This window comes from Leptosomus discolor, chromosome 1 (genome assembly GCF_034619465.1).
Source record: "Leptosomus discolor isolate bLepDis1 chromosome 1, bLepDis1.hap2, whole genome shotgun sequence".
NCBI classification, from domain to species: Eukaryota; Metazoa; Chordata; class Aves; order Leptosomiformes; family Leptosomidae; genus Leptosomus; species Leptosomus discolor.
The window spans coordinates 174291005-174318794 of record NC_141391.1 but is presented as its reverse complement, the minus strand read 5'-3'; the positions used below and the strand labels follow the sequence as shown (position 1 = coordinate 174318794).

The 27790-nt window shown below is 36.4% G+C and overlaps 1 protein-coding gene across 4 annotated transcripts in view; it reads right to left on the bottom strand.

Annotated features, from left to right (window-relative positions):
* The window catches only part of PPFIA2 (PPFI scaffold protein A2), a 333193-nt gene that overhangs the window by 143449 nt on the left and 161954 nt on the right, over positions 1–27790 (bottom strand). For 2 of the 4 annotated variants that reach the window (XM_086471357.1, XM_086471363.1), the window contains exon 2: positions 26200–26262. The exons of the other annotated variants lie outside the window; for them this stretch is intronic. In XM_086471357.1, coding sequence (XP_086327483.1) covers positions 26200–26262 — 63 coding nt within the window. The remainder of the gene's footprint in view (positions 1–26199; positions 26263–27790) is intronic. 4 annotated transcript variants of the gene reach the window in all.

Below are 27790 nucleotides of genomic sequence, written 5' to 3'. Positions count from 1 at the left end.
TGCTGTTTTCTTCCAGGTGAACTTGACAAAATACAGCGTGACCTTTTCCTTCTCCCTCATTTTGGGGAACACATACTGTTTTGACACTTGTCTCCTTCCCTACTTCCTCAGCATTGTCTCTGGGTAAATTTTATCCATGATCACTCATTCAGTTGTCAATAATAGGTCAACAAGTCTGTTGAAATAGCATACTAAATAACTGACATTAAATAAGTTAATATTTTAACTATAGTAAAAAATAATAATAAAAAATTTTTCATTGTTTATAAAAGTAAGTTAAAGGAATCTGTTATTTAACAGTTTTCCACTTTCACATTTTTTTCATGAATTTGCTCAGTTTGTGAAAAATTACAGAAAAGGAGAAAGACTGAGAAAATGTGAACATGCTGAATTCTATTATTTTGAATAACAACCCCCAAACTTCAGAATATTATGCATACTCAGTTCTATGTATAGAACTGAGTATGTATAATATTTTGAATCTCATTCTCAGATTCAAAAATCCTTAAGTTAAAAATTTGGGGTTTTCCCTCTTTTTATCAGAAAAAGATTTGCCAAGCTAAAAGCAGAATCAAGTCTACTAACTGACCTCCTCCATCTACCGATCTCTTCACAGAAACGATTTCTGATATTTTTCCTGCTAAGAATAGGTGCTAACTGATGCTTGAGTATGCAAATATTAGATTTCTGAGTTGGTTTCATCTCACCTAATTTGAAAGGTATGTTGTATTAAAATCTATATTCAATCTCAGCAACCAAGAGCAGCAAAAGGGAATAAAGGTACTTTTGGATGTGATCGACCCAACATGCTATAGGTATCTCTTTTGGGTTGAAAAGAATTGCACCTTTGAATTCCTTATTTTTCTAAACAGGGCTTCTATAAAGGCAATTGGGAAAACTACCTCTTCTACACTATAGATGTCTGCTTCTGGTCTGACCAGTCCCAGCCTAACTAAAGCTTGTTTGAGAGAGGTAAATACAATTCCCAATGTTAGCTATCAGGGATCACTTTACAGTTGGTATCACTGGTGGCAATCACCACCCATACCCCACCTCCCAAAATAAAATTATGGAAATAATAAATTTAAATTGATAGTAATTATCCCACTCCTCTAGGTACTACTATTCAACTGGAGCAGTATGGGGTGGTTTGGTTCTTGGGGAAGACAATAAGTGACCAGAGTCAGGATGAATCCCAAGAAGTTCAAATGAGAAGATAATGAAATGTAGGGGAGAGGGTGTCTGAAAGATGGTTTAAAAACAACAGATTGTTTTTTCTAGAAAAGAGAAGTTTAACAAGGGACAAAGTAATAATGTGCCAATAAGCAAAACGTTATAACAAGAGTGATTTTTCTCTGTGTGCATTCTGAGTGGGGCATAAATAATCAGGTTAAATTGCAGTTAAAGCAGTACAGGGTGGTATTAGGAAAAACTTTTATAAGAATAGTCAAGCAACAAACCTGGCTATACAGGAATTGTGCAGTGACGTGCTTTCAGTGACAATTCAGACAAATATCTGTGAAGGTTTATGGTCTTGTCTCAAAGAATGAAAATGGAATAAATGACATCTGGAAGATATTTCCACTTTTTGAGTCCACGATAATGAATCTATGTATACAGTTTCACTACTGTGAATTCTACTTTACTTTCTATTGGTCGATCCTTTAATTTAGACGACTACAGTATATATTGACTTCTATGATGAAATTGCATTAGCACTTTCTTGGTGTCTCTGTTGGAGTTAATTTAAGGCATGGATTTCCCTAACTTGCTTTCTGCTTGATAAGTAATGTAAGATACAAGTGGTTTGTTTATTGATCCTTACACTGAAAACAAATGACTTTTTCTTCTTATGTTGATTTGCTCTCTTTGCAGTTAGTTTAAACAGTTAATCTAATATCCACAAGGTACCAATATGTACCTCAAGATGGAATCCAAATTTTGCTCTTTCCAGCAATCTAATAGAACATTTGGCTTTTTTTATGTACAATAAAGTAACATTACAATTTGCTCAAACCCTGTTTTATATACTAAGCTTGTTACAGTAATCTTTCATTTGGTCTATACTACTATAATGAACTTTTAAAACTTCAGTAGAGAAAACAAGATAATTAGTTTCGGATGTTCTTCATCAAGAAATATGATGAACTGGTATTTACTTACATAGACTTTGTCCTGAGGAAAAGCATACAGGGTACTTACAGGTGCCAAGAATACCACATTAAGGAATGGCATCTTCTATATCAGAAATTGCACAACCAACAAAGATCTCACTTGCCTTTGTGCCTCACATATTAAAGACGAAGGAATAATAAAACATCTTAAACTGATGTTAACATTCAGACATGCCTTTGTCTCTCATCTGTTAAAGACAAAGGAATAATAAAACATTTTAAAACGATGTTAACATTCAGACACTGGCAATTTCATCCATATGCTGTCACCCACTATTAAAGTCTTAAAGCTTTTTCTTTTTCTTTTTCTTTTTCTTTTTTTTTTTTTTTAAGAATAGAGGATAATTGATGTAAAACAGATAGCAGTTTTTCAATTCTGAAAATGTAGTGAGTAAACTTGTCTTTTTCTCTCTAAAGAAAGAAGTTGATAAAGCCCAGTAGTTAATAGTGATAATAATAAAAAATATCTGTTATCCCAAAGGATTTTATTTATTTGGAGTCAGCAAAAATAATAGAAAGAGTCTTGCTGGTTTCAGAAAAACAGGACACTAAATCAGAAATTTTGATGAAAAGACATTTTCACTGATGTTCAATAATGTGCTGCATTCATGAAAGGAAAGAAAAAAGTATAAATTACATCTTCTACACATAGTGTACTCTTGGGTATGAGAAGCAGTTCAATATATAAGCAAAAATACAGCTTATCAAGAGCTCTGCAGGACTCTAGTGATTGCACTCAATAAATAAGAAATTTACATCAAAATAAGGCCTTGTCAGCTATAAATTTTCGAGCTGCTCACTGGACAGGTAGTCCAGCAGCTGATTCTGCTCAGAGACCAGGCAATTCATGCCTCTCTGTCTATCATCTTGTTATTTAGTCCTTCAGGCATGGGTAGTACCTGTGCAACACTGGAAAACAACATGACTACTAGCAGGACAGCACCCCAAAATTGGACCTAGTCTGTGACTTCTAAAAAGTTGATGTGGTATCTGTTCTGATCACAAATGTATGCAAATTCCTGAGTTTTGTCACATATCTTGCCAGAACTACTTACGTGTGTACATGATCACCTCACATAAACATCACACAATATAGGAGCTGGAACAACATTTTGTTAATTTAGCTATATAATTTAGCTATATGACCTAACTTTATCCATGTTTCTCCATAAAAAGGAAAATGCAGAAATGGGCAGACACAGATTTTTTTTAAAGTTTTGCTTAACATATTTACTAAAAATGTGTGTCACAGAAAGGTTTGCTACCTAATCTTCACACACACTTCAGAAGCAGTTGGGCGTGTTTAAAGTGTGACTTTGAAAACTAAATCAGATTTGCTGATCCAGATCTAGTGCTCTAAATGTAAGTTACACTTCAAACAAGCCCAGTTGCCTTTGAGGTGCTGTAAAGCTGCTCTTTCTGTTTGAAGTTCATTATCCTACTACATGACTACCAATTGAATGTTACATCTGTTCCTTCTTACTGCACTGTATCTCCAGATAACTAAATAAACACAGATGATAATGTTCAGGACAGAGTTTATGTGACAGCTTTGAGCTCTTCTAACCAGGAAAGCTGTTTATCACCACAAGATCTGAAAGAGTCACATAAAGGGGAAAGGAAATAAAAATTAACTTTCTAAGGTAACGTTTTAGGGAAATACACACACATTGACTAACACATACATACAGACTATTAAATACTCTCGCCAGATGTGTTTAAACCTCAGAACCCTCTAGACTCTGACTATAACTTAGCCCTTCTTTAACACTCTGCATTCGTGGAAGCTAATGTCAAGAGAAATGGAAAACATGATTTTAGTAACACTGATTCTCAGCAAACCTGGTGTATTTGCAATACAGACAAACCCTGTTTATGCTGTGCCTCCCCTGTGAAACAGAATGTTCCTTCCTAGCTGTCCATAGATATGTCTGTCAGATTCACTGCATAGAATCACAGAATCACAGAATGGTGATCTGGCGATCACCTAGTCCAACCCCCTTGCTAAAGCAGGTTCACCTAGAGCAGGTCACACAGGACTGCATCCTGGTAGGTTTTGAATATCTCCAGAGAAGGAAATTCCACAACCTCCCTGGGCAGCCTGTTCCAGTGCTCTGTCACCCTCAGAGTAAAGAAGTTTTTCCTCATGTTGAGGCGGAACTTCCTATGCTTCACTTTGTGCCCGTTGCCCCTTGTCCTGTCACTGGGCACCACTGAAAAGAGCCTGGCCTCATCCTCTTGACACCCGCCCTTTAGATATTTATAAGTGTTGATGAGGTCCCCTCAGTCTTCTCTTCTACAGGCTAAAGAGCCCCAGGTCTCTGAGCCTTTCCTTGTAGAAGAGATTCTCCAGAACCCTCATCATCTTTGTTGCCCTCCACTGGACTCTCTCCAGCAGTTCCCTGTCTCTTTTGAGCTGGGGGGCCCAGAACTGGACACAGCACTCCAGATGTGGCTTCACTAGGGCAGAGCAGAGGGGCAGGAGAACCTTCCTCGACTGCTGGCCACACTCTTCTCAGTGCACCCCAGGATGCCACTGGCCTTCTTGGCCACAAGGGCACACTGCTGGCTCATGGGTAACTTGCTGTCCACCAGGACTCCCAGGTCCTTCTCCGCAGAGCTGCTCTCCAGCAGGTTGACCACCAGCCTGTACTGGTTCACAGGTTTATTCCTCCCCAGGTGCAGGACCCTACACTTGCCCTGGTTGAACGTCATTAGGTTCCTCTCCGCCCAGCTCTCCAGCCTGTCCAGGTCTCACTGAATGGCAGCACAGCCTCCTGGTGTGTCAGCCACTCTTCCCAGTTTTGTATCATCAGCAAACTTGCTGAGGGTGCACTCTGTCCCTTCATCCAGGTCGTTGATGAATATCTAACCCCCAAGGTTCAGACGTTAAAAAAAAAAACCCTAACAATCCAAAATGAAACAAAAAACCTAAACTAGCTAATATGTGTAGAAAAGTGTATGTTAAATACATATTTTTCATTTACAGTATATTTACAGAAATGAGACCATCATAAAAATGACAAGTAAATATCCAAACAAAGGCAAACACCAGAAATCAAACAGAAGCGGAATACTTGTTTCAGAGCATGCTTATAATTGCCAGCTGGGTTGAAACACATTAGTACTGTAACCTGATAAATCTTCCCAAAGTTGTTTGCATAACTATATATTATTATTCAATATTGCTAAATCAGATACCATTCTATCTTTCCTAAATTGGCTGTTTATATTTCTCATGACAACCACAAGACAGCAACCATGACAGTAGCCATATGCTGAAGCTTAGGGTCCCATAGCAGCTCAGAGTGCTTCAAAATCTTACGGCTATATTCTCCTTCTGCCCTGGTACCCCTCTTCCTGAAGCCTGTTGATGCAAAGAAATCAAACTTCAAACTTCAAAGATTTTAGCTTTGAAAAAGTCAGTCCCTAGACCAAACCCATCAATTCTTTGAAGCCAATTTATAATCGAAAAGTCTATTAATTCAAGAGGAAAATTTTTACTGTAGCTGAGCAGAAAGCCACAGTTAGAGCCCATGAGCTTACAGGCAGCTCTCACCCAGGCACTCTTTCCTCCTGCTCTAGCCAGGATGATTTGCTCTGATATCTTTCCTAGCCCAGTAGCAGTAGATGAGATCATAATGCCACAACAAACGAGATTAAGACTGTTAGGTTTAAGTATGACTAAAGCATCCATGATGGTAGCCCTGTATTAAACTCTGTGCATGCCCTGGTAAACTGATAAGCAATTAACAGCTTATCAATTAAATTGCTCAAAGAGCTTATTCTGTCAGGTTTCGGAATCTGGCTAATGCTTTCTTTGATGGCCAACCAGGCAAAAGGAGGAGATAAATTTGGAAATTATTATCTGGAAGTATCTCTTTAACAAAACAGAAAGCAAATAAAAGTAAATAAAGGAACCTCTCTCATCAACTATTTGGCCTCTCTATGGGAAAAAAAAAGTCATCATGTGAGAAAGCTGAGGAAAAAGTGATCATTGCAATCAAGAGCATACTAAAATTCAGTGATAAGCAAAATTTAGAGATAACAGCTTTTCCAGAAGAGAATTTCTTGTACTAGTCTAAAGCTGGCAAAACTGAACAGTTGCTTGTTTGCATAAACTACCAACAAAACTCTATAGTAATCCGTTTATGTTAAATACTTACTTAGTTCCTTAGTAAAAGGGGAAAAGGAGTAATATTTCAATCAAGAGAAATGGGATTTACTACTTTTGATATGGAAAAAAGTAGGTAATGAATTAGGGCTACAGCATCGCATCATGGCACTCATATATGAAAATAAATTTCCTGGTCATAAAAGCAAGATTTTTCTCAATAGGAAGAATACAAATCCTGCAGAAAATGATACCTCACTAGTTCCCCATTCTCTAGGGAATGTATGTGCTTTGCTACTTGTAAAAAAAAGCAGCAGGACTTAGATAAATGTAGTGAAGATAATCAATATTTACAGCAATCATGCCATACTACACTTTGTAAACTTTGATTTAAGAGACATGGAATCCTCTGAGTCTAAGGTCTGAAATCTCTGTCATCACAAAAAGGGAATTGCCTGGAATGTATTTAGTATATAGCCACCAGCCATTAGTTTACAAAAAATCATTAATATATCTGTTTCAGGCAGACATCTAGTTTAGTACTTCTGAGTTTATATTGTTTAACAAATGCTGTGACAAGAACGAGGTAAAACATCAAACGATCCCAGGAATCAGAAATAAAGCAGAAGATAACTCCAGAGATTCTTGTTATGCGTCAAAGTCTACCTCCTAGCTGGCCGTGAAACACTGTCCCAGGTGGGGCCATGCAGCCCACAGCTCACCTTCAGCTCTCTCACAGGTGCTGGGCAAAGCACCCTGTTGTGTCTTGACCTTCTTGATGAACTGAAAACCTGACTTCTTTGTCAGCCAAAAGGCTACCTGCCTGCACTATATGTAGTATATAATAATCCCATATGAATTTACTAAAAGTCTGGAAGAGATCTATGTAGGTAGCCATCTATTTGAGAACTACTGGAATGCAAGAAAATCAGTTCATATTATGGAACTGAAGGTGGCACCTTGAGGCACCTCTTTTCCTTCTCATCTTTTTTGAATCAATTGATTTTCAATACTCTATAAAGCTGTGTGTTATCTAACATTTCCATTTCCAGTGTCTATTATTCAAAATTTTATTACCAACTTTATGAATAAGCCAATAAGCTATAGTATAAGTTAATAAAGTATTTTTCTTTAAAATGAAATATATATGCCTTATACACTAAGAAAGCAATGTATTCTAATGTGTGAGACAGTAAATGGACATCTAAGAAAAGCACAGTTCCTTCTTTAAATTTTGGAGTTATTTTTCAACTGCATTCAGTGGCCAAAACCAACAAGACTAAATGAAATAAAATGCAGTGACAACATTTCAGAGTTCATTACTCCCTTTTAGACCTTTTTGGAAACAAAAACCAGAAAACAAACAAACCAAAACCCCAAGGATTGCAATCATATCAAAAGACTTTCTCAACAGGAAAAAATTAAATATGAGAACTGAATGAGGTCACTTGGCAAAAATAAAAGGAAATAAAGGCCAAAATATAAATACTTTATATACATAGACACACAAGCCCGGATTTGCCAAAACAGAAATACTTGAAAATACCCTTCCCCTTTGATCATGCTGAGCTTTGCATAAAGTTTACTTTCTGTTTTGCCTTGGGAAGCCTGTTCAACTTGACTTGCTCTTTTTCTACAAATTATGTTGAGATTTAAATAATTTTCTTTGTCTGTTATTAGGTAGCTTATGCAAGACTGTATGAACATATGTGCCTGCAGTCTTTACTAGATCTTCAAACAACACTTTGCATAAGAACTTACACGTATCTTAATTTTTAAATATAAATGAAAAGTTTTATTTCTTTTAAATTTTTCTCTAAAGGCCTTCTCTATAATAACTGGAAAGTATTTCATAGATATCTTTATAAAATATCTAAAAACAAATCTTTGTTTTGGTATCAGAGAATTAATTATGTAATAAAAAGAATTACTCATATGACTGATGTCTTCACTTTTCCTATGTTCAGTACCATATTTCTGTTTGTCCATTGATGAAACCTCCACATTAGGACTTCTGTATTCCAGAAGACTTGACCAAAAAGGTGAATTTGACAAACTTCAGGTTTATTATCTGAATTTGGTCATTTGGACTTGTTAAGGAAAGAGGGAGATGCATGTACAAACTGCTTAACATGTTTTTTTTTGTTCCTTCAAGTATATTTGCTATAATTTGCAATATTGATGATTCTGTGTGATCAATCAATGAACACCTGCAATGAAATAAAGCTCAGAGAAGACAGACAAGGATGATGAGCTCATGAAGCTCAGAAAAGAATATTGGAAGTGGCCACAGCTATCATAAAGGAAGATGAACTTATCTCAACACCAAGGAGACTGAAGGGTGGCCTTTATTGTAGATAAATACGTGTATCAGTTGAGTGGGTCAACTGGTTATGTAAATGGCCTTCTCTAAAACAATCAATAGAAAGCATTATCTTCCTGAGCCAGACAGATCAGCATGGGGGAGTTATATACGTGGCTCAGCTCAACAAAGAGTATAAATATTGAGCAAAAAGCAAAAGTGACTTTGAAGAGAGCAACAGGTTTGAGCCGGCTTCAACCTATGTATTCCTTCCCAGCAACTAGGAATGCCTAGTGCCATGGCAGCATATAGAGAATAGCAATGGGAATTATATTCATTATGTGATTTCACTATGTACAGTGCAATTGCTATAGCATGCTTGCATTGTGATTTCAGAATATTGCTATATGACTTTTCTAAATCAAAATCCCAGGTAACATCAAATATCATCAAATAAGTACATCTGGTATTAAACATTAAAGCTCCCTCATATGTAGTATCTAGAAGAACCTGGTCAGAGAGTATCGAGCTCTGACATTGTGAAAATTCAGCAGTAGAAATTCAATAGCCCTCTCAAATTCCTTCACTTCTTTAGAAACTGATATTATGCAGGCATGTGTGAAGAATGTTAGTTTATGTCGGGGCTATACTACAAGGACAGACCACGGGACCACATTGTGGATACAGTAAGAGTTTCAAATCATCTGAATAAAACTACTCTCCAAGGGACTGCAAAATGTTTCCAGAAATCTCGACTGCATTGGCAAACCTCTTAGGAGTAACAACATATGAATGATTCAGACTGAAAAAGCCTTTCCCGTGAATTGAATTTCTGTTGAGTTGGAATAGGTTTCTATGGTAGCAGTAATGTCATAAATTGTTCCCCATGGCTTAAAAGCACCAGGCAGCAATGCCTCTAGCACCTACTGCACTATTTTCAATCAAGAAAAAATATCATGCTGGGACCCAGGTGAGAGATGTGCATCATTAGCCATATCTTCCCTTTGATCTGTCAATGGGGCAAGGCTCACCATGTCAGAAAGTTAGCCCCTCGCAGTAAATCTTGCTAAACTAGATCCCAAGAATGCTTTAATATTTTGGGAACTTTTAATTCCAAAAAGTAATCTGCGTCTTGATGCCTAAATCAAATGGATGGATTCCTCTGCAAGGATGGAGTTACTGATTTATGTAGTTGGGATTCCTCTATCCTGACTTAGGGGTCTGACTTCAGATGTCTCTCTCAAAAGTCAGACAGGCTTAGAACTCTAAACCAGTAAACTTCTTTTGGAGGGACAAGAACTAAACTATCAAAGCGAAAAAGAAAGCTGGGGCTTTTATGTCATTCGAAAGCATTAAGAAACCCAAACATATCATCCCATGCATGCATAGCTTTGGAATTTTTTGCCACCAGCAGCACAATACTTGGAAACACTTTCTCATTAAGGTGAAATATATTGGCCACCGTTGCTGGCTGATACAAGTGAAAGTAATATAACTTTCCCTTCAGTCTTATGCTCTATCACTCCACACCCACAACAAATTTATTAAATAATTTTTATAATTTTGTACTAGAAACCCTAGCCCAAGGCCTAGTATGTCATCATACTATGTGGTATGAAAGCAGAGATAGATATGGTTTCTCTCGCAAGGAATTTACAGTCTAAATATAAAAAAAGAGACAGTAAATTGTGAGGGACAAGTCAGAGACAATGTGACAACATGACAGATAATTGGCTTCAGCTACATACTGCATAATCAATCTTCCTGATAAATCAACAGAAATGAGAAAAGATAGACATCACAGCCACCTGGGCTGACAAACAAACAGTGATCCCAGGGGAGAGCTGAATTATACACTTTCCTACAGTAGAATCTAGAACTTGATGGGTCTGTATTGTGTGTGCTCTCCTTCAGTGCCTTGCCTGCTAACTCTTCCTTTACAGAGTTGTGGGCCAGCAACATGGGCCATGCTACTGTTTGACACAGGTCACTTTTCAGTGAGACCTCTCATTTCCATTCTCTTTCTCATCTTTATGTCGAAATAACACTGTGAGTGTAAACACAGGAAACACATTCCTCCTTTTCCTGATTAATAGTAAAGTTTTCCTTTCAGCAAAATGAAGCAGTTTTGAAAAGTGCATTAAATTGTAAGCAGGAAAGCAAATGTCATAATGGCAGAAATATGAACAATAACTGAAACTGATGGGAATAAAAGATGTGAACAGTAGCTAACAGTGTTATACGTGGAAAAAAAAAATAAGAAATTCAACGCGACAGAAGTAACTTCCAGATTTCGATAAATTACTACAATGGAATAACATAACAATTAGTTAAAAATATGTGTAACATTTAAGTAAAGGAATAGTATATAAAAATTGAGTGAAGAATATAAGACAAATATATTATTGCAAGGGACACAGGCTTTCTCACAAGCACAAGAACTAACCATGCTTGTCTGTGTTTATGAAGACCTTGGCAACAGCAGTACATTTTTCTATAGCCCACCAAAAGCTGCAAGTGGAAACTTGAAGGATAAAGGTAAAAATCCATAGTCTGGCCAAACCTATGCTAATTACACTTCCTCAGCCTTCAAATCAGGGTAAGTACTGGCAAATCGTTCGGTGGCTTGCTATCTCTGGCTCACGACAACTCCCAAACCAAACCTGAGAACTGCTTTGGCTGAGAGCTAGTTGTCCTGGAGGTAAATTGTGCTGGGACCATTCTAACATCTTACAGCTATGGACAATCACCTCCAGCCACAGAGAACTCCATGGCATAGCAGCAGCTTAGAGTCAGGGCTGTCCTTCACTACTGCAGTATTCCTGGAGATGGATTAAACAAAGACTAGGAGATCCATGCATCCAGGGATAGAAAAGTATAGGACAGAACAACAAGAACAAAACAGTGCCTTCCAGGGTAAGCAGCAGTGCACTTTTATGCCAACTACAGAGGTGTCTTCCTCCACAGCCTGCAATTCCCAAACTGCATTGTGAGCTGTCCATGGCTGGCAGAATAAAAAAATAATCTGCACATGGCTGTTGTAGCACCTGGTTGAGATTTAAGACTTTAAGACATCCTGCAGTGGCTTCCAGTCCCCGACTCCCTGACTGCTAGGAGTTCCTGAGTGTTTACCATAGCACTGTCACTTCACTCTCCTTCCTGGTCCTGATCTTGCACAAATGCTTCTGTTCAGGCTAAATAAAGTTCATTTATACAATCAGAACAACCTCATCTCCTCTGCTTACAGCTGCAAAGCACATGCTGTCACGAGCTGTGACAAAGATACAGTCTGAAGACGACCTCATCCTCAGGTGCAGCTCTAGAGCAAAGAATAAAAGCATACAGTTTGCTAGAGGTCAGATCTTCATAAAAATGTAATTTTCGACGTGGCCCTGAAAAAATCTTTTTTGTTCCTTTGACTCACTAATGTACAACCACCAAAAAAATCATAATTTTTGTCATGTGAGAAGAGAACATTTTAAGGGGAGACCAAGAAGTGGAGAGAATGACATGCCTTCTGGAATACCTTTGGAGGATTTTGGACTAGGTAAAATATATAAACACAGGTCACTCATTTATAGCTGCCAAAAAGGAATTATACCACAAGATAGCCCCTGAAACCCTCCTTACTCTGTAAGGTATATTCTCTTTGCAGAAGTAACTAAATCTATTGCATGCTAAAACTGCCCCCAGGTGTATGCCACCTGGACAGCTGGGCCTGGACTTGGAGGTTTTAAACAAGATCTTCAAACTGTTCCACTGTAACAGCTCAGACTTGTCCTCAAAGGGATGTAAGAACACGAAGATTTACAGGGACGTTATGCTGTTTGCGGGCAGGAGGTCATAAGACCAGACTGTCCTATGAAAGAAAAAGGTAAAAGAGTATCTAGGAAGTGCACGAGTTTTGCTCACAGGAGCTCCCAGGAAGAAATGTTGTTCCTGCGTCTGAGCAGTATGCTTGCTTCTGGTGACTGTGTAATTCACAGGATTGAAATTCACTATCATTTCCAGTCTTTTCCTGCCTCCTGGAGAAAAAATAGCCTTACCATGGACTAATTGTGACTGCAAAATGCAATTTGATACAGGCTATGTCATCTAGAGCACATTATATAACTCAATTTAGAAATGCTAAACAGATTATGACCTCTTGGTCTTATTTTTACCCTTCTTCTGTTTTTACCGACTTCATTTGGATTTGAGTTCTGAGCTAAAACAGATGTAAATGTGTGAGAAAATAAAAATTAGGAAAGACTACCAGTGTGACTGCATAGCCTTGTGTCAGACTTTTCAGCTACAGTCTATGTAATTTATGACAAACTATATACCTTTAAATAGCCAGGCGGGTTATTCACATATTGATTAACTGGATCTAATAGTAAACAATACATCTTGAGAAAATGTGTCTTTTCAAATATATTCTTTAAACATATAGTTATCAATCAAAATTGATTAATTTTCAAGATAAATATTAATGCTTACCCAGTGTTTTAAAACCAATTGAGTTGAACAAGTGGTTAATTCTGTATCTATGGACCTATTGGAGCAGGTCCAGAGGAGGGCCACAAAAATGATCAGGGGACTGGAGCACCTCCCCTGTGAGGACAGGCTGAGAGAGTTGGGGTTGTTCAGCCTGGAGAAAAGAAGGCTCCAGGGAGATCTTATAGTGGCCTTCCAGTACTTTAAAGTGGCTTATAAGAAAGATGGGGATAAACATTTTAGCAGGGATAGTGATAGGACAAGGAGTAATGGTTTCAAACTAAAAGAGGGCAGATTCAGACTAGAGATAAAGAAGAAATTTTTTACAATGAGGGTGGAGAAACACTGGAACAGGCTGCCCAGAGAGGTGGTAGAAGCCCCAACCGTGGAAACATTCAAGGTCAGGTTGGACAGTGCTCTGAGCAACCTGATCTAGCTAAAGATGCCTCTGTTCACTGCAGGGGGGGTTGGACTAGATGACCTTTAGAGGTCCCTTCCAACCCATACTATTCTATGATTCTATTTTCATCTGATTTAAATGAAATATAAAAGACACTCTTTATGGAACATATAAAAATGTGTTATGAAATTTGAGGATTATATTTGAAAAAGAAAATTAATTTAAAGGTATTTTCTAATAAAGCTTCAGTAATGATACTTGCTCGGAAAAAAAAAATCTTTCTAAAACTAAATGGAAACATAAAACTCCTTTTGAAAGGCTGCAAGAAGTAATGGCTGCAGTGTAAGCTGAAGCTATTAATATTTCAGTAATTTTCTAATTATTTGGCTTCAGGAAAATAGTAGGTCAAAGAGACAAATTGCCAAATTTTCATCTAATGAAAATGAGCAAAATATATTGAATTCAACAGTAAAGTACTTATTTGATTCACCAGAAAAATTAGACCATTTTAAGAGGTACTTCTATCGCTTTTGAAATCCAGTAAAGCTTTTTTTTTTTTCCCAATATACGCAAACTATTTTTATTTCTTTTATAATTTTCCAAAGTGGAAACAGTTCTGCTTCTATTCTTATAATCTTGTAATGAAATACATTCTTGCTGTCCTTCCTCCTTTCCCTGGTAGGGATCATGCCTGTCAAGGGGAGACACAGAATGAACTCATGACAAGAAGATAGTAAGGACTTGAGAGGAAACTAGCCTCCCAGCACTTGCCCCACATCTAAATCTAAATGGGCGTCCATGCTTCAAAGTACCCTCAACTGATCTTTTTTCACTTCTCTCAAAATTCATCCATCTGTTCCTCAAATGCAGAACTAGCTGATTCCATAAATCATGACAAAACTAAAAAATTGTTAATAGTTTTTGATCCTCATGTGAAGGATGTGACTGTAGAGAAGACAGGAGAAATAATTTTGCTCTTTATTTTATAATATAAAAATATATAGATCATATATAATATTATATAAAAAGGTTATTTCTTCAAAGGTATTTTTAAAATTAGTATTTTTAAAAATGGATAAACTATTAATTTTATGTAAAATTTATTATGATTTTTCACTATCCAGTTTTCAGAATTATATGAATACTATTCTCAGAACAGAAATTCAGACAGTCAGACTAATCTTGAGAAATTTTTAAAATTTTTAAAACTAAGATGTGAAAAAGATTCTTTTTCCATTTCTACAAAATTTGGATTAAGTCTAATTGCAAGAATAATAAAGCCAAGAAGCAACTCAATATGCAACAAAATCAAGAAGTCATGGTAGTAAAACTTGTTCATTATTTGTCAGGGGAATAATCTGTTCATATATAAAAAGTATATGGTTAAGAGAGAGAAAGTTTAACATGTTTAGCATATCACAGGATGCCTTCTAAGAGTATCTTCGTAAGGTTTCTTTTGGCTCACTTGTCCCTAAATATGTTTCTTTTTGTTCTTTCTGTTCAATTTTTAAATATTTCTCTTATTTCAAATCATCTGTCTCTTCACACTTCTCCCTATAATTATGCCTCACTGTATAATTATGCCATTTACAATGTAAAACACAAGATAGCAAATAACAGAACAAGAAGCCAGTTGATGCTAATAATTTGATATTGTTGAGTCTCTCAGATGTGTAATACAAAGGATGGACATATCTAGATCAAAAATATTTTACATACATACATAATTAGATATAATGAAGATCAGACAACAAATAACTGATGGGTGACAAGCTCTTCTTAAGTGTTTTTGTGCTTGTTTTATTTACCTAGATTAAAACACATCAACAATTTAAGCAGAAAAAGAGTTGCAAAATTCATTGTATCACTACCCAGGTAACCTTTAATAGGCTTGATACATATGAATGAAAAAGTAATGATGTAATTCAAAGGTCAGGTGAAATTCAAACTCTACAGAAGGATCATATTCCCATTTCTATCTTTTTGCAAACATAAACTAATTCACACTGCAGCAGCATTCGAACGTAAATGTAACATTGGAGGGAGAGCTTCTCTTAACGAATTTCTTTTGATGCTCTGCCATCATGGGTGCTCAGATAAAGAAAATACATATCCTCTATTTGAGATATACAGCTTAGAGTTCTCATAGTATAGATATTTTTCCCTAGCATTTCCTTTGGGAAATTGAAATCAAGTTTGATCTTTGTCTTAGTATTATATTCAACCATTATTGCATAAAGCATTTATGCATTTCCAAGCCAAAGACTTCCTTGAGGCTCTGAGGAAATTCAAAACATAGCCTTTAGTGTAAGCTTTTTCCCCTGATTCATCACCTGCAATATCGGTGTGCTTTCCAGTTCTTTCTAACTCCAATCTGCTGCAAGCATGAAACAAGTAATACTGGCCTTTAAAAGAATGCCTTTTCTTTCTTGGGGCATGTTTGTTTCTTCTTAGCAGAGAACTATTGGCAATTTAATAAACCAGAACTACTGGCCAGGGAAACAATTACAAAAAATTTTATCTCTCAGCGGTCAAAATGTAATATATTTGTATGGGTATACAATTACAGTAAAACGGCTATATTAGAAGAGTGTAAGAGTGTTGTTTAGGTGCCAGTACCAGGATTATGGCTGCCTACAGAACTGCCTCATGCACACAAGCCACTACGACACCATCATTCACAGTTTTGTCTACTGGAAGACAGGACACCTTCTGAGGAGGTGCTTGTGTCACGCTTTCACTCTCCCTCAGTCTCTAGACCTGAGACATCTTCCCTAGAAAATCTGATACGTTTCCATGAAAAGTCCTCTTTTCAATGATCTGCTTTTTCAGCTGGGAGAGCTTTGTCACTGAAAGCTTCCCTCTCCACTCTTCTCATCTCTCTCAGTTCATGTCCCTCCCTGACAGCCACCAGACCCTGTTCCCACTGCTCTTCCACCTGCTTGCAGGTTCCATGCTTAAGGATTCATCATTATTTTCCCCCTTCCAGTCCTCGGCTGCCCTTTTCAGTCTAATCGTTACTTTGTTCTAGTCCAGGATTTTTCCCCTTTGAATGGGAAAGCTGCCTCCTCTGCCTCCCCTTGGTTCCAGCAAAGGCACCACAGCAGCAAGAGAGAAAGGCTCCAAGGTTCACTGAGCAAAAGCTATCCACCAAGATAGACCAGGAGACTCCAACACCAAAAGTATATTTTAGCATAAATCAACATTAACTATTAGCAGTACGGAAGTCCTACCTCTAATCTGATTATACAATCCATCAAATGTCTTTGTTTTAGACGCTACAGTGATTTTAATTTTAATTCTACGAGTAGCTCTAAACGCTAAGCATAGGAGCAAAGCTTGAGTGGGGTTTTCCGAACATCTGTGGGGGTTATGTTGTCCTCAAAACTCACATGTTACTCTCAAACTCTACACTAGTGCTGTTGTTAGAGCTAGCAACCACAATACCAGCAGCTACTGCCACTTTAAATGACAGACGTTCCCCATTATAGGATTTAGATTGAGCAAACACTGTTTTAAGCCACTAAAGCAACTGATTTGTCTCATTACCTGTCACACATACAATGCCTTCCACCACCTTCTGAGGAATTTAGATGCATTTACATAAAGTATAGCTACATTTTTAGAAACTATTTCCAAATGGTTTTATATACGGATTTCATTTTAAATCAAATTTGCCTGGTGGCATATTCACCTCAGTTATATCTGTGTTGGGGAAAAGATATTCTTTTTGGTTAGTGTTGGATGTGTCCCAGGCACATCCCCAGATAAATTAGGGTGTTTTTTATCTGCAACCATTGTTGCCAGGGAGAGCAACACCCTGGCAAGCAGGGCAGGTGGGAACAGCAATGGGCTCCCATTACAGCCATAAGCAGCTGACAAGAACCACAGGGTGGATGCAATGGCCCATCAAACACCTGAAGTGCAATTTCAACATAACCCTTGTGTTCGTAGACTTCACAACAGAAACACACAATTTGCCACATGGTGAAGGTTTAGGACCAGGACAGCAGCACCGACCCACTGAACACCTATATTAAAAGTAAGTAGCATGAACATGACTAATACTGTTGCTCTATGAACTCGTTGTTTACTGTAATTTTTTGACTGTCCTTTTACAATTTTATTATCCAGCTTAGGCATATATTTTGATTTAAAAAAAAAGATTCCCACATAGATGTAAAAAACGGTTCCTTTAAACTTAAACTTTAAACTAAACCCATATTAAATTATGCATATCATCCCTAATATGCATATTTAACTTTAGCTTTAAATTCTGTTACAACATTTAATCAAAACTTTAATCATAATTTGTAAAAAGTCAATAGCATGTCCATGAGTTTATGTAAGCTTAAACTTTCACAATTATTAAGATTTTGAGTAATCTGATTTAGAGACTTTGAATGATCTATTTAGTATAATTCAAACAATTTCAACATACTGGACATTGATTCTGCTTATTTTGTACATTTTAGCATGTTATAATATTATTATGAAAAAACATCTGATTATAAAATTATATTCTTTGCTGTTAACTATTTCAATATAATAGGAAAGAAGAAAAAAACATAAGTTGCTGCTGTTGCCAATTAAAGTCCCATGAAAATAAGGGACTCAGTTTAATGGAAGGATTCCTTGAGACCTAAACATAAACTGAATCTGAGTTCATATATTTTTCATAGGTTCTGGTCCTACCTCTTCAGGATCAGGACACTCATGTTTCTATCTTAAACCCCTCCTCACTCACTTACTCAGAGCAGAACCTAACTTAGTACAACTTTCCAAATCTTTAGTGCAGAAAAAATGCAGAACAGATACACGTGAACCTGTTTTCAGACACACTGGGAGTGACATGGCCTGCTGTTTGGGGAGATTTAACCTTTTAGGAGATTGAAAGTATTGTAAATGTTGAATAACGTTCTTTTCACAATAACTGACTATTTAAACTGCCAGGAGTCAGTCAACATCTTTACTAGCTATAAAAATTTACACATAACCAAACCAAGAAATAGTAGCGTTACTGGTTGCAGAAAAGTAAATCTGTAGTTTGATGCACTGATCAAGTTAGTAGTAATCAGAGTTAATTCTTTTTTACTAAAATTAGAGCTGAAGATATTTAGTCAGATACTTCCATTTAATTCAAATATCAGCATATAAACACTGAATATTTAAAACAAACAAACAAGATTATGACTAAGACACTGCTAGATATCCCAAGTAATCTACATCCTAGTCTCAGATGACAGTCAGTGAGCATTTCATCACATTATTCCACTGATCATAGTAAGTGGCAATTATCCATGCCTTGAATAGATTAAAAATTACTTTATATTGTAATGCCAAAAAAAAAATCACAGTACTTGACAGCCATGTGGCAAAGACAGATAAATAAAAATGTAAAAGGATTTTCTAAATCCATTTAGGCTCATATTTGCCAAGAAGCACACTAGTCATCTTTTGAGGACAGTTTCTCCCAACGTTTCATTGGTCAGGGGACAGTTTTGACCTTTGCTGGCTTTATGTTTGGTGGGGTTCTTTTGTAAGGACCAGTAAGAATGCTGGAATTTAAAATTCATTTTGATTCACAGTGGTGTCAAAGTGAACACAGCTCCTTGAAACTGAATAAAACTGAGATTACAGTTTTAGAAAGGGATGATGACTGAGCCTGCTAATGGCTCCAGCAGAGTCAAGCTCTCTTTCCAGCCCTCTTAACTCAGCATAAAAAGTGTTCAGAAAAGTACCAGCAGTAACATTTGGACCAAAGTAGCAGGATACAGCAAAGGGATGGATGATGTTCTTTTATTCTAACAAAGGAATTTGACGATTAGCCTTTGCCAAATGAGTTATTTCTGTCATTAACAGTTGGTGGCTTTTCTGTATTTGTTTTCCAAGACAAATGTAAATTCCAGAACAGTAATAACCGAAAGTATCTAGGAGCATCACTGTTACCTAGAATTTTTTTTCCTGTTCATTAAATCTCTGTCATGGAATGATTTCATCCCATTTATTTTCTGGTGATAGGACTAAGATTTTTCTCTGTAATAATAGAGGCAAAATGTTATCAAACCAATGAAAACCTGCTCTTCTCCCCAAAGTGCATCTTGATATGCATAGATGTCCTTTAAAAGTCAGGCAAAGCATAGTTCTTTCCAAATCTAGAATCTCCTTTCTGTGGCTTGAAAGCCTCCTTACTTATGATGTGTCTCAGAAGCAGGGAGGAAAACAAAACAAAACCAAAAGAAACAAAAAGAAAACCAGTGGGAAAGTTTAGAAGAAAAGAGAAAATGCTAAGTAAGAGCTTCTGTTCTTTTCAGCTGCTTTCTTGAAATCACGTGGAAGTTGGTTTGAGATGGGGTACCCAGCCGACCCCCTGCAGGTCACCACTGGGCCCCACAGCCACAGTAGTGGCAACTCTGGGAAAGTGTATTTAAGAAAGAATAAAAAAATGCCACACAGGCAAAGGAGGAGGGAAAGAAAAATGGACTGGGAAACCACAGTGTGGACACCAAGGAGAGGAGGAGGAAGTGCTCCAGGCACTGGAGAAGATATCCACCCACGGAGGATCCCACGCCATAGCAGAGGAAAGTGTGACGAAGAAGGAGCAGTGGAGAGGAGATGTTACGGACTGACCCCAGTCCCCAATCCCCATCCCCCTGTGCTGCTTGGGGCAGGGGGCATGGAGGAGCTGGGAGCGAAGGGGTGAAGTTGAGCCTGGGAAAAATCTGGGGTTATGTAGGAGGTGTTATTTTAATTTTTTTGTCTTTGTTTCTCAGTATTCAATTCTATCTTAATTGCCAATAAATTAAAATAATTTTCCTCAAGTCAAGTCTGTTTTGCCCATGCGGCAACCTGTATGTCATCTCCTCATCTTTATCTTGGCCTATGAGTTTTCTCATCCTATTTTCTCCCTCTGTCCTATTGAGGAAGGGGAATGAGGGAGCAGTGGGGTGGGTGACTGGCTGCTGGCCAAGGTCAGCCCTCAACAACAATTAAACCTCTCAGTGGGCCAGAGAGAGAGGAATGCCTAGCTTAAGGGTCCTGGGTATTTCACTCCAGTGGATCTGATCAGTAAAGCTGTCTAGTAACACGTAGTTTCTGTGAACTCAAGCACGATTTTTTTTATATTACACTCTTCATCACGATATTGATGTACTGATTTTAAAGTTGTTTCCTCTCCTGGGATGCATCAGATCAGTACCCATAAGTTGGCATGCTGTACTTGAAAATAGAGCTAACCATATGGTACTGCGTCCATTCCCAGTGCATATAAAAAAAATAAAATTAAAAGGGAGTGGAACAGCCGAGAAATCATCTGAGCATTGTTCCTTGCAAATCCCTTGCTAACGCTGCTACAACTCCTAATACCTGATTTCTATTTTGCAACTTTCAACCTCTCAAATGAATGGAATCAATGCACTGGCCCTGTTTCAGTCCAAATGGCACGGAAAAGTGCTGCAGTGCTTGCAAAGCTGTGCTGCAACACTGACGCTGTGCACGTAACAGCATTACCATGAGTGTGCAGTCACATACTTGAGGGCCAGGACACCATGCTGTTGCTAAGACATATGTTTGCCAGTGACCCATCTCCCCAGTTGCAGCGCATTGCTGCTATCTCTTTCTACCTTAGGATTTAACACACTTGGCACAGCTGGCCAGGCAGCAGATCTGCCAGCTAATTGCCTGTCGTGAGGTCTGGAGCAGAGGCAGAAATGTTGAGCTGCACAGTGAGATTTTCTGGCCCTGTGGCAGCAAAACGGGAGATGAGGGCCAAAAGATGAGCGTCATGCTCAGAATACAGGACTGCACAGTCATTGGCAGTGAGAACAAACTGAAATGGCTTTTCTGTTTGCAAGTTTATTAATGAAGTAACTCCTGAAGACTTTGAACTATGGAGTTTGGGTGAAAATTTCAGAAAGCAAACCTCCCTACAATTTTTTTTCCTTCCATGGACAAAAATAAGACATCCATGTGCCAAGACAGCCTGACACTTGAAAGCGTCAGGTGATCACACAAAATGGGTTTGTAGCTTCAAGAGCTATGTCACTATTTGGTAAATCCCTGAATCTGATGAAGGTTGAAAAAGAGCTGAAGGAGTTGAGCTGAAAGCTTTCATAACAACTGAGAATGGCTGGAGGTTTGTAATTACGTTTAGGCTTCTGATTTTTTGTTCCTATGTGTAGTAGTTCTGGATCATTTTTTCCTCTCAATCTCAGAAATGGTCCCAGGATAGAAAAACAGATTTCTGCTTCAGCTTACCTGAGAATAAAGACATTTGGCTTAAACTTAAGGAAAAAAAAAAAAACAAAACATGCTCAGCTTATTCACATGAACAAACTTACGAAAACAAGTAGGATTCAGTCTTTGATAGAAAAAAAAAAAAAAAAAGTATCCGGAAGGCATGGGAATTACAGTTTCATTCTCATTTGGGAGAAAAATAAATACACTGATATTTTAAGGTATCTGTGTATTACCAAGGCTTTGTATCTCTCTCTCCCTTATTGTAACTCCCCCAAAACACTTTTTTGGAATAGTGTAAAGAATTAAGATTTCTGATGAATGTAAAACTACAGTTTTGTAAGATGCTGTATAACTGCTGAATTTGATAAATTCTAAGCAAATTGCTGTTTTCCTACAGAACTACTGTAGAAAATGTCTCTATATATACTCTATATCTTGTCTAAAGCCATAAGATAATAAAAACCATTGATGTTAAAAATTTACACACATTAAGCTATGTAATTAATAAAAACATCTACTCAAACTAAATAGGCTGAATCACATATGCTGGAATTAAAAAACTCCCTGTATTTTCAAAGTAATTACTCTAAAACTTGTAACTAGTCTATGAAGAATTCCTGAAGGTAGGTATCACTTCAGACAGAACAAATGTGTCTTCTCCATGAGAGTGGTGGAATAGCAATGGTGCAATAACAAATTGCATTGTTTTTGCACCTGATTAAAATTAAATAATTCATTTTCTTTGTATTACAGGCAGTGTGGTATGTTTTCATTTATTATATAGAGCAATCTTGTTTTAAAAAATCAGACTTAAGTTCTGCTGTTTTGAATGAAGAAAACACAGCATGTTTAATACCTGCCACCATTTTCCTTTGTGTTTTGCTGTTTACATTTTTACTTTAGACCTTAAAGAGCTGTAAAAAAAAAAGAGTATTCATATTGTCATTTTGCAGAAGCTTAAGGTCATGTTTTATAATTAATTATAACTGCATAATGAATGCCATGTAAATAAAATGCTGAACCAGTGCGATATGTACTGATTGACAATTTTGCGTTTTTGAGAACATCCTCCACAGCTATCCCTTTTACAAAAGGCAGAAATATAAAGTTGTGCAATTCACTGTAATTACAAGAAACCAGAAAACATTTCAGAATAATGTAGCACAATAATTGGAAAGTTACCATGCATTCAAATAGTTGCAGCTGTAGATTCGGCAGCCTTAATGCCAGTTATTAAAACTGTGGTTCACACAGGTAATTGCAGGTTTGGAATTCAATGGAATAAAATAAATGATTTAATTAATTTTCTTTCTCATATATTACAAAGTGCATTAAGTTGTTCCTTTAGCAATTCTTTTACTAATTAGCATAAGAACAATCAGTCATAATATAAAAGTGTCCTTGTGAAAAAGTTTAAGGAGCTGGGTTTTATTCAGTAACTAATAGCTACATAAAGAGTTTCCAATCATCAGAAAAGTAGAGGATTTAAGAATTAATAAACCACTTTGCAATTATTCATCAATTTTTGGGTGACTCTTTTCAGTTACAGTATTTCTCTGCACCGAAGTTGCATCTGCTTTTGCAATTGTTACATTGCCCCAGGAAGATCTTGTGCCAAGAGAAGTGCTTGTATCGCAGAACCACCTTCCCTTCCTACCCTCCAACAAGATGCTAGGTGAAAGGGTGAATGCAGATTTCCACTCTTCACTCTTGTTGAAGGCTTTGTGCATTTGTATGACATGTAGATGTTGGTAGGATTATATTCTGTCTCTGAACAGGATTCTTTTGCATCTAACAGGACTCTTTATTATCTATCAATCAGGCTCATTATTAATTATAAATTCAAAAATCTGATAAAACAGAAGAAATTTGAGGAATTCAAGTATAAAAAAACCATCTGCATAAGATAAACTTTTCTTGAGAATTATAAGAAATCTGAAACAACAAATACTGCATCCCCTTCTTAAGAACTTCAGAGTTAAGAATTTGGTTGTTTGCACATATTTATAAATAAAGAATCTAAAATTACACCTCATGACCACTTGACAATGACTTTAGGTATAAGTAAATAAGCATTGCGACTGAACTGTGTTATTTCTCCCTGAGGCTGAAAGAAACAGTAGTTTTAAATATGAAAGTTTTATTTTAGTGCATTTATAGTAAAAGTGAAACCTAGAATGGGAACTAACTTTATTTTATTAAAGTTAAAGACCATTTAAAGCTTCTTTTTAGTTCATGGAGAGATTTCAGAGGGAAATATTAAAGCCTAGTCTTTCAACTGAATTGCAAGATTTTTCACTGTTACACAGGAAATACATTTTTTTCCAAGTTTCAGCTTTAAGAATGGTCTTTGACGTCTAGCTAAGCTATTTGCCTAACCTACTGTTTAAGTTAAGAGAAAAAGACCCCTCAGTGACAATCCATCCAAGCTATCTTAAGAGGGGATGATTCTTCAAATGATACATCTTATTTCCTTCACTGAAAGCATCTGCATCATAGCTCAATTGAACAGCAGGCTTTTAGGAGGCTACAGTTTGTTGAGGTAATTCTTGTCCTAAACATCATCTTAAATTGGGAAAAAAGGGTTTGCATTACTTAATTTTAATCAGCTACAAGCAAGGTATCTAAGCCAAGGTAGCCTTTTAGGTCTTTTTTTTAGTTAACAGAGAAAGACCAATACTGTCAGAGATGCAACAGGTGAGACTGACTCTAGCCTGCACTGCCTCTAGAGCAGAGATAACAACATTAAATTCAATATTAAACTTTAGACAGGAAAATCAGGAGTTTAATGAATTCTAAGTTTTATCTCATTTCTTGCGGAGGTTGATAAATTTCTTTTTGGAGATCCTCACAGATCTCCAAAGAGAAGGAACAAAATTAAAAACGGGAGATAATTAAGAAATGTAGTTAACAATGACAGCCCTTATGATGTCTAAAGGCAAGAATAAGAATATTCTTGTTCTATGGCAGTGAATGGATTGCTTACTGATTTTAGTGGTTACAGATATAATCCAAAGAATACAAGGTAACCTCTGGGTTGTTGGTTTATTTCATTCTTTTAAGAAAGCATCTATTTAGAGCCTGTCTTAATGTACTTTTGAAAAAAAGAAAACAATCTAAAAGATCCGAAACAGTTTTGAAGTGGTGGTATGGACTTCTATAACTAAATCTGAAATCCTGAATTTTTCCATGCTTGTCAATTCTTCCGTATTATTATCTTTCATATCACTATCTTCCACTAAAATGGTACTATTTGCAGACTGAAATACTAAATTTGTCTTGGAGAAGTTAAAGTCATGTTGAAATTCTGGAAGAGATTGGGGATTAATCATACATTATGTATTGAGGAAGTTTTTTTTTTCCTCTGCATAGAAGCAAGTCTGAAACTGGAATCAAACAGTACAAATCATAGCCAAGAATTTATAATATTGGTCCATTCAAGGAATCTATTCAGAATTCCATTATGATTCAGACAGTCAAGTGCAGTATCTTCTAAGAATGCAGTGTAAAGAATTTCTCTATGTTCCCTTAAGTGCACAAACTTTCCAGAAAAAAAAAGATTGGTTTAAACTGTGATTTTTTTTTCCCAGATAGAAAAGATGAACTAACTTCTTTCCAATATTTAATCACAGTATTTTTTCTCTTAGCTATTAGTTAAAATAACTAAATATATTGTGCTTATACTTTAATTATTTGCTATATCTCAAAAGAACTTAAGGTGTTGGAAATGTCTATCCAGAATTCCTTCTGCCAGTTCCCTATATACATGACAATCTTTAGCTGAAAAATAAATTATTAAACACATTACATGATAAAAAATATATAATGCAGTCACAGTCTTTTCTCAGTGGTACATCCCAAATTCTCATTAATGTTTCTCCATTTGGCCCAATGACTTTCCATTATCTGAATACTGTTAGTAAAAAAGATAAATGACCTATTATACTACAAGTGAATAATTTGCTTCTTTTGTTAACAAAATAGATTACTTATTCTACCTTTCATGAGCAATAGTAACTCCTCCCTTCTTCTATTTTAAGTCATGGGATACATTTGTTTAAGCAAGAAAAAGGGAACTACCTTCCTTCCAAATTTAGTATTACACATCTTTATATCAAAATCCAATTCAGAACAAGGTTAAGTAGGATAAATATAGGCTCTCATTGCTTTCCTCATTTTGCCTATTGCTGTTCTGATTTCAACTGACAGGAGCATTGAGCTGGGTAGGAAGCAAGGCAAATGCAGAAGGAACTGTGAATATATTATTATTGTCTTTATTTAACTGCACCATCAAACCATATAGAAAAAAATTACAGTAATTTGGTAATTTTGATAGGCTGAGACCTCACTTGTAGTACAATATTCATTGACCCTGTAATACGTAATGTGAAGTAACCTCAAGATGCACAAGCTTCTGTGGGCAACAAAATATCAAATTCACATAAGGAGGCTTTGCACTTAAATTACGCAAAAATCCAAGATATTTTGAACATACATTAGGGCAGGATATGGTCCTTTGAATGTTATTCTCAATGCTCGTACCAGCAGCAACCGTCATCTGAAAAAGGGGGCAACAGAGATTCCGCTGAATGGAACAGAATTTTGTACAGTGCTACAGTATATTTAAATTACACCAGGCTAACAAGATGAATGTTATTATCATTCAAGCAAGCTGATCTAAGAGAACAAAAATGTGGCTCAACTGAAATTCACACAAAAAAATTGGAAGTATTGTTACATCTCCTGGCTCATGAGGTGCTGAGAACAATCACTTTGGTGTTCTGTACTGCGTTCATAGAAGTGAACTCTGAAGCACTGTGAAACAGTCAGATAATTATGAAGAAATAATAGCTCCTCAGATAACTTTAATCTGAGGTACCTAGAAAGTTCAAGAGCTTTACCTGTTTGTAAGGTCTGAAGAAAGTAGGATCTTCTCCCCCAAATTGAAATATCTTATGGAAAGACATCAAAAGAAGTAAACCTATTAATTTATTATATAGAATTTACCTACTACACTGATAAATTTTTCATGCTGTCTCAGACTTCTCTGTTGCACCAAACAATCATAAGACTGGAAAAATAGTAGGAAAAAAGCTATGTGCAGTTAAAAATCTGGAAGTCCCTTCAGCTATCTGAAGAACATATTTTAGCACTGAATGCTATTTTTCCTCCTTTTCCATTACTTTTTCATTTATTTTTGCAGAGCCCAACATATAACATTCTTCTTTAGAAAGACCCCAACTAGTAGGCAATCTGACCAGGTGACACTTCTTCAGATCTCAATATTTACTTCAGAGGAAATTAACAGCAGAAATTTTCAGAAAGTTCTAGAAGTACTTTTTAAACCTCTGCTTCAATCTATCCTGATGGCCATTTAAAAAAAAAGAACAACCCAAAAACCAGTTCTAGAGTAAACCTCTAAACAATTTATTTCCATTGTCGAGAGCATATGTAACAATACATACAATGTTTATGCTAATTATAGTTGAGCTTCATCATCTCTCAAAGTAATGATCGACCTAAGTTTTATTTCTGTGACTATTTATCAACAATTCAGTAAACCTGATATTCAGAACTGACAAAAAGACAGTATTTTTTAATTCAAGTATCTTTAATAGCACAATATAACATTTGGAAGATACAACATATTGCAAGATGTGTTTTGTGATGACTTTATTATTATAATTTATGAGGAAGTTAATTCTGACTGTATATTATGACAACTTTTACAGTGAACAAAAATGTGCACATTATCAATATATTTAATAACAGCAACAGGCAAGTATCCATGTTCATCTGTCTACAAACCACAACTAATTTCACATTGTGATTTGTAACAGTTTTTAAATATTTGAAATAGTTTTAAACTTTCAATGTTTTAAAGGAGAATTATGCTATTGGTGGTAAAAAAAAGAGTAAATCTTGAACTTTAAGCAAAACTCTCCACATCTGCTGGCAAGTTCTTAACTTGCTTGTGTCAGATTTCCCTTCTTTAGATCTACAACCTTAAATATTTGAAAACATTTTTATAATGTTTCCTAATTTTTTATTATTTTTTTAAAGGAGATTTCACTTCATATAAAGCA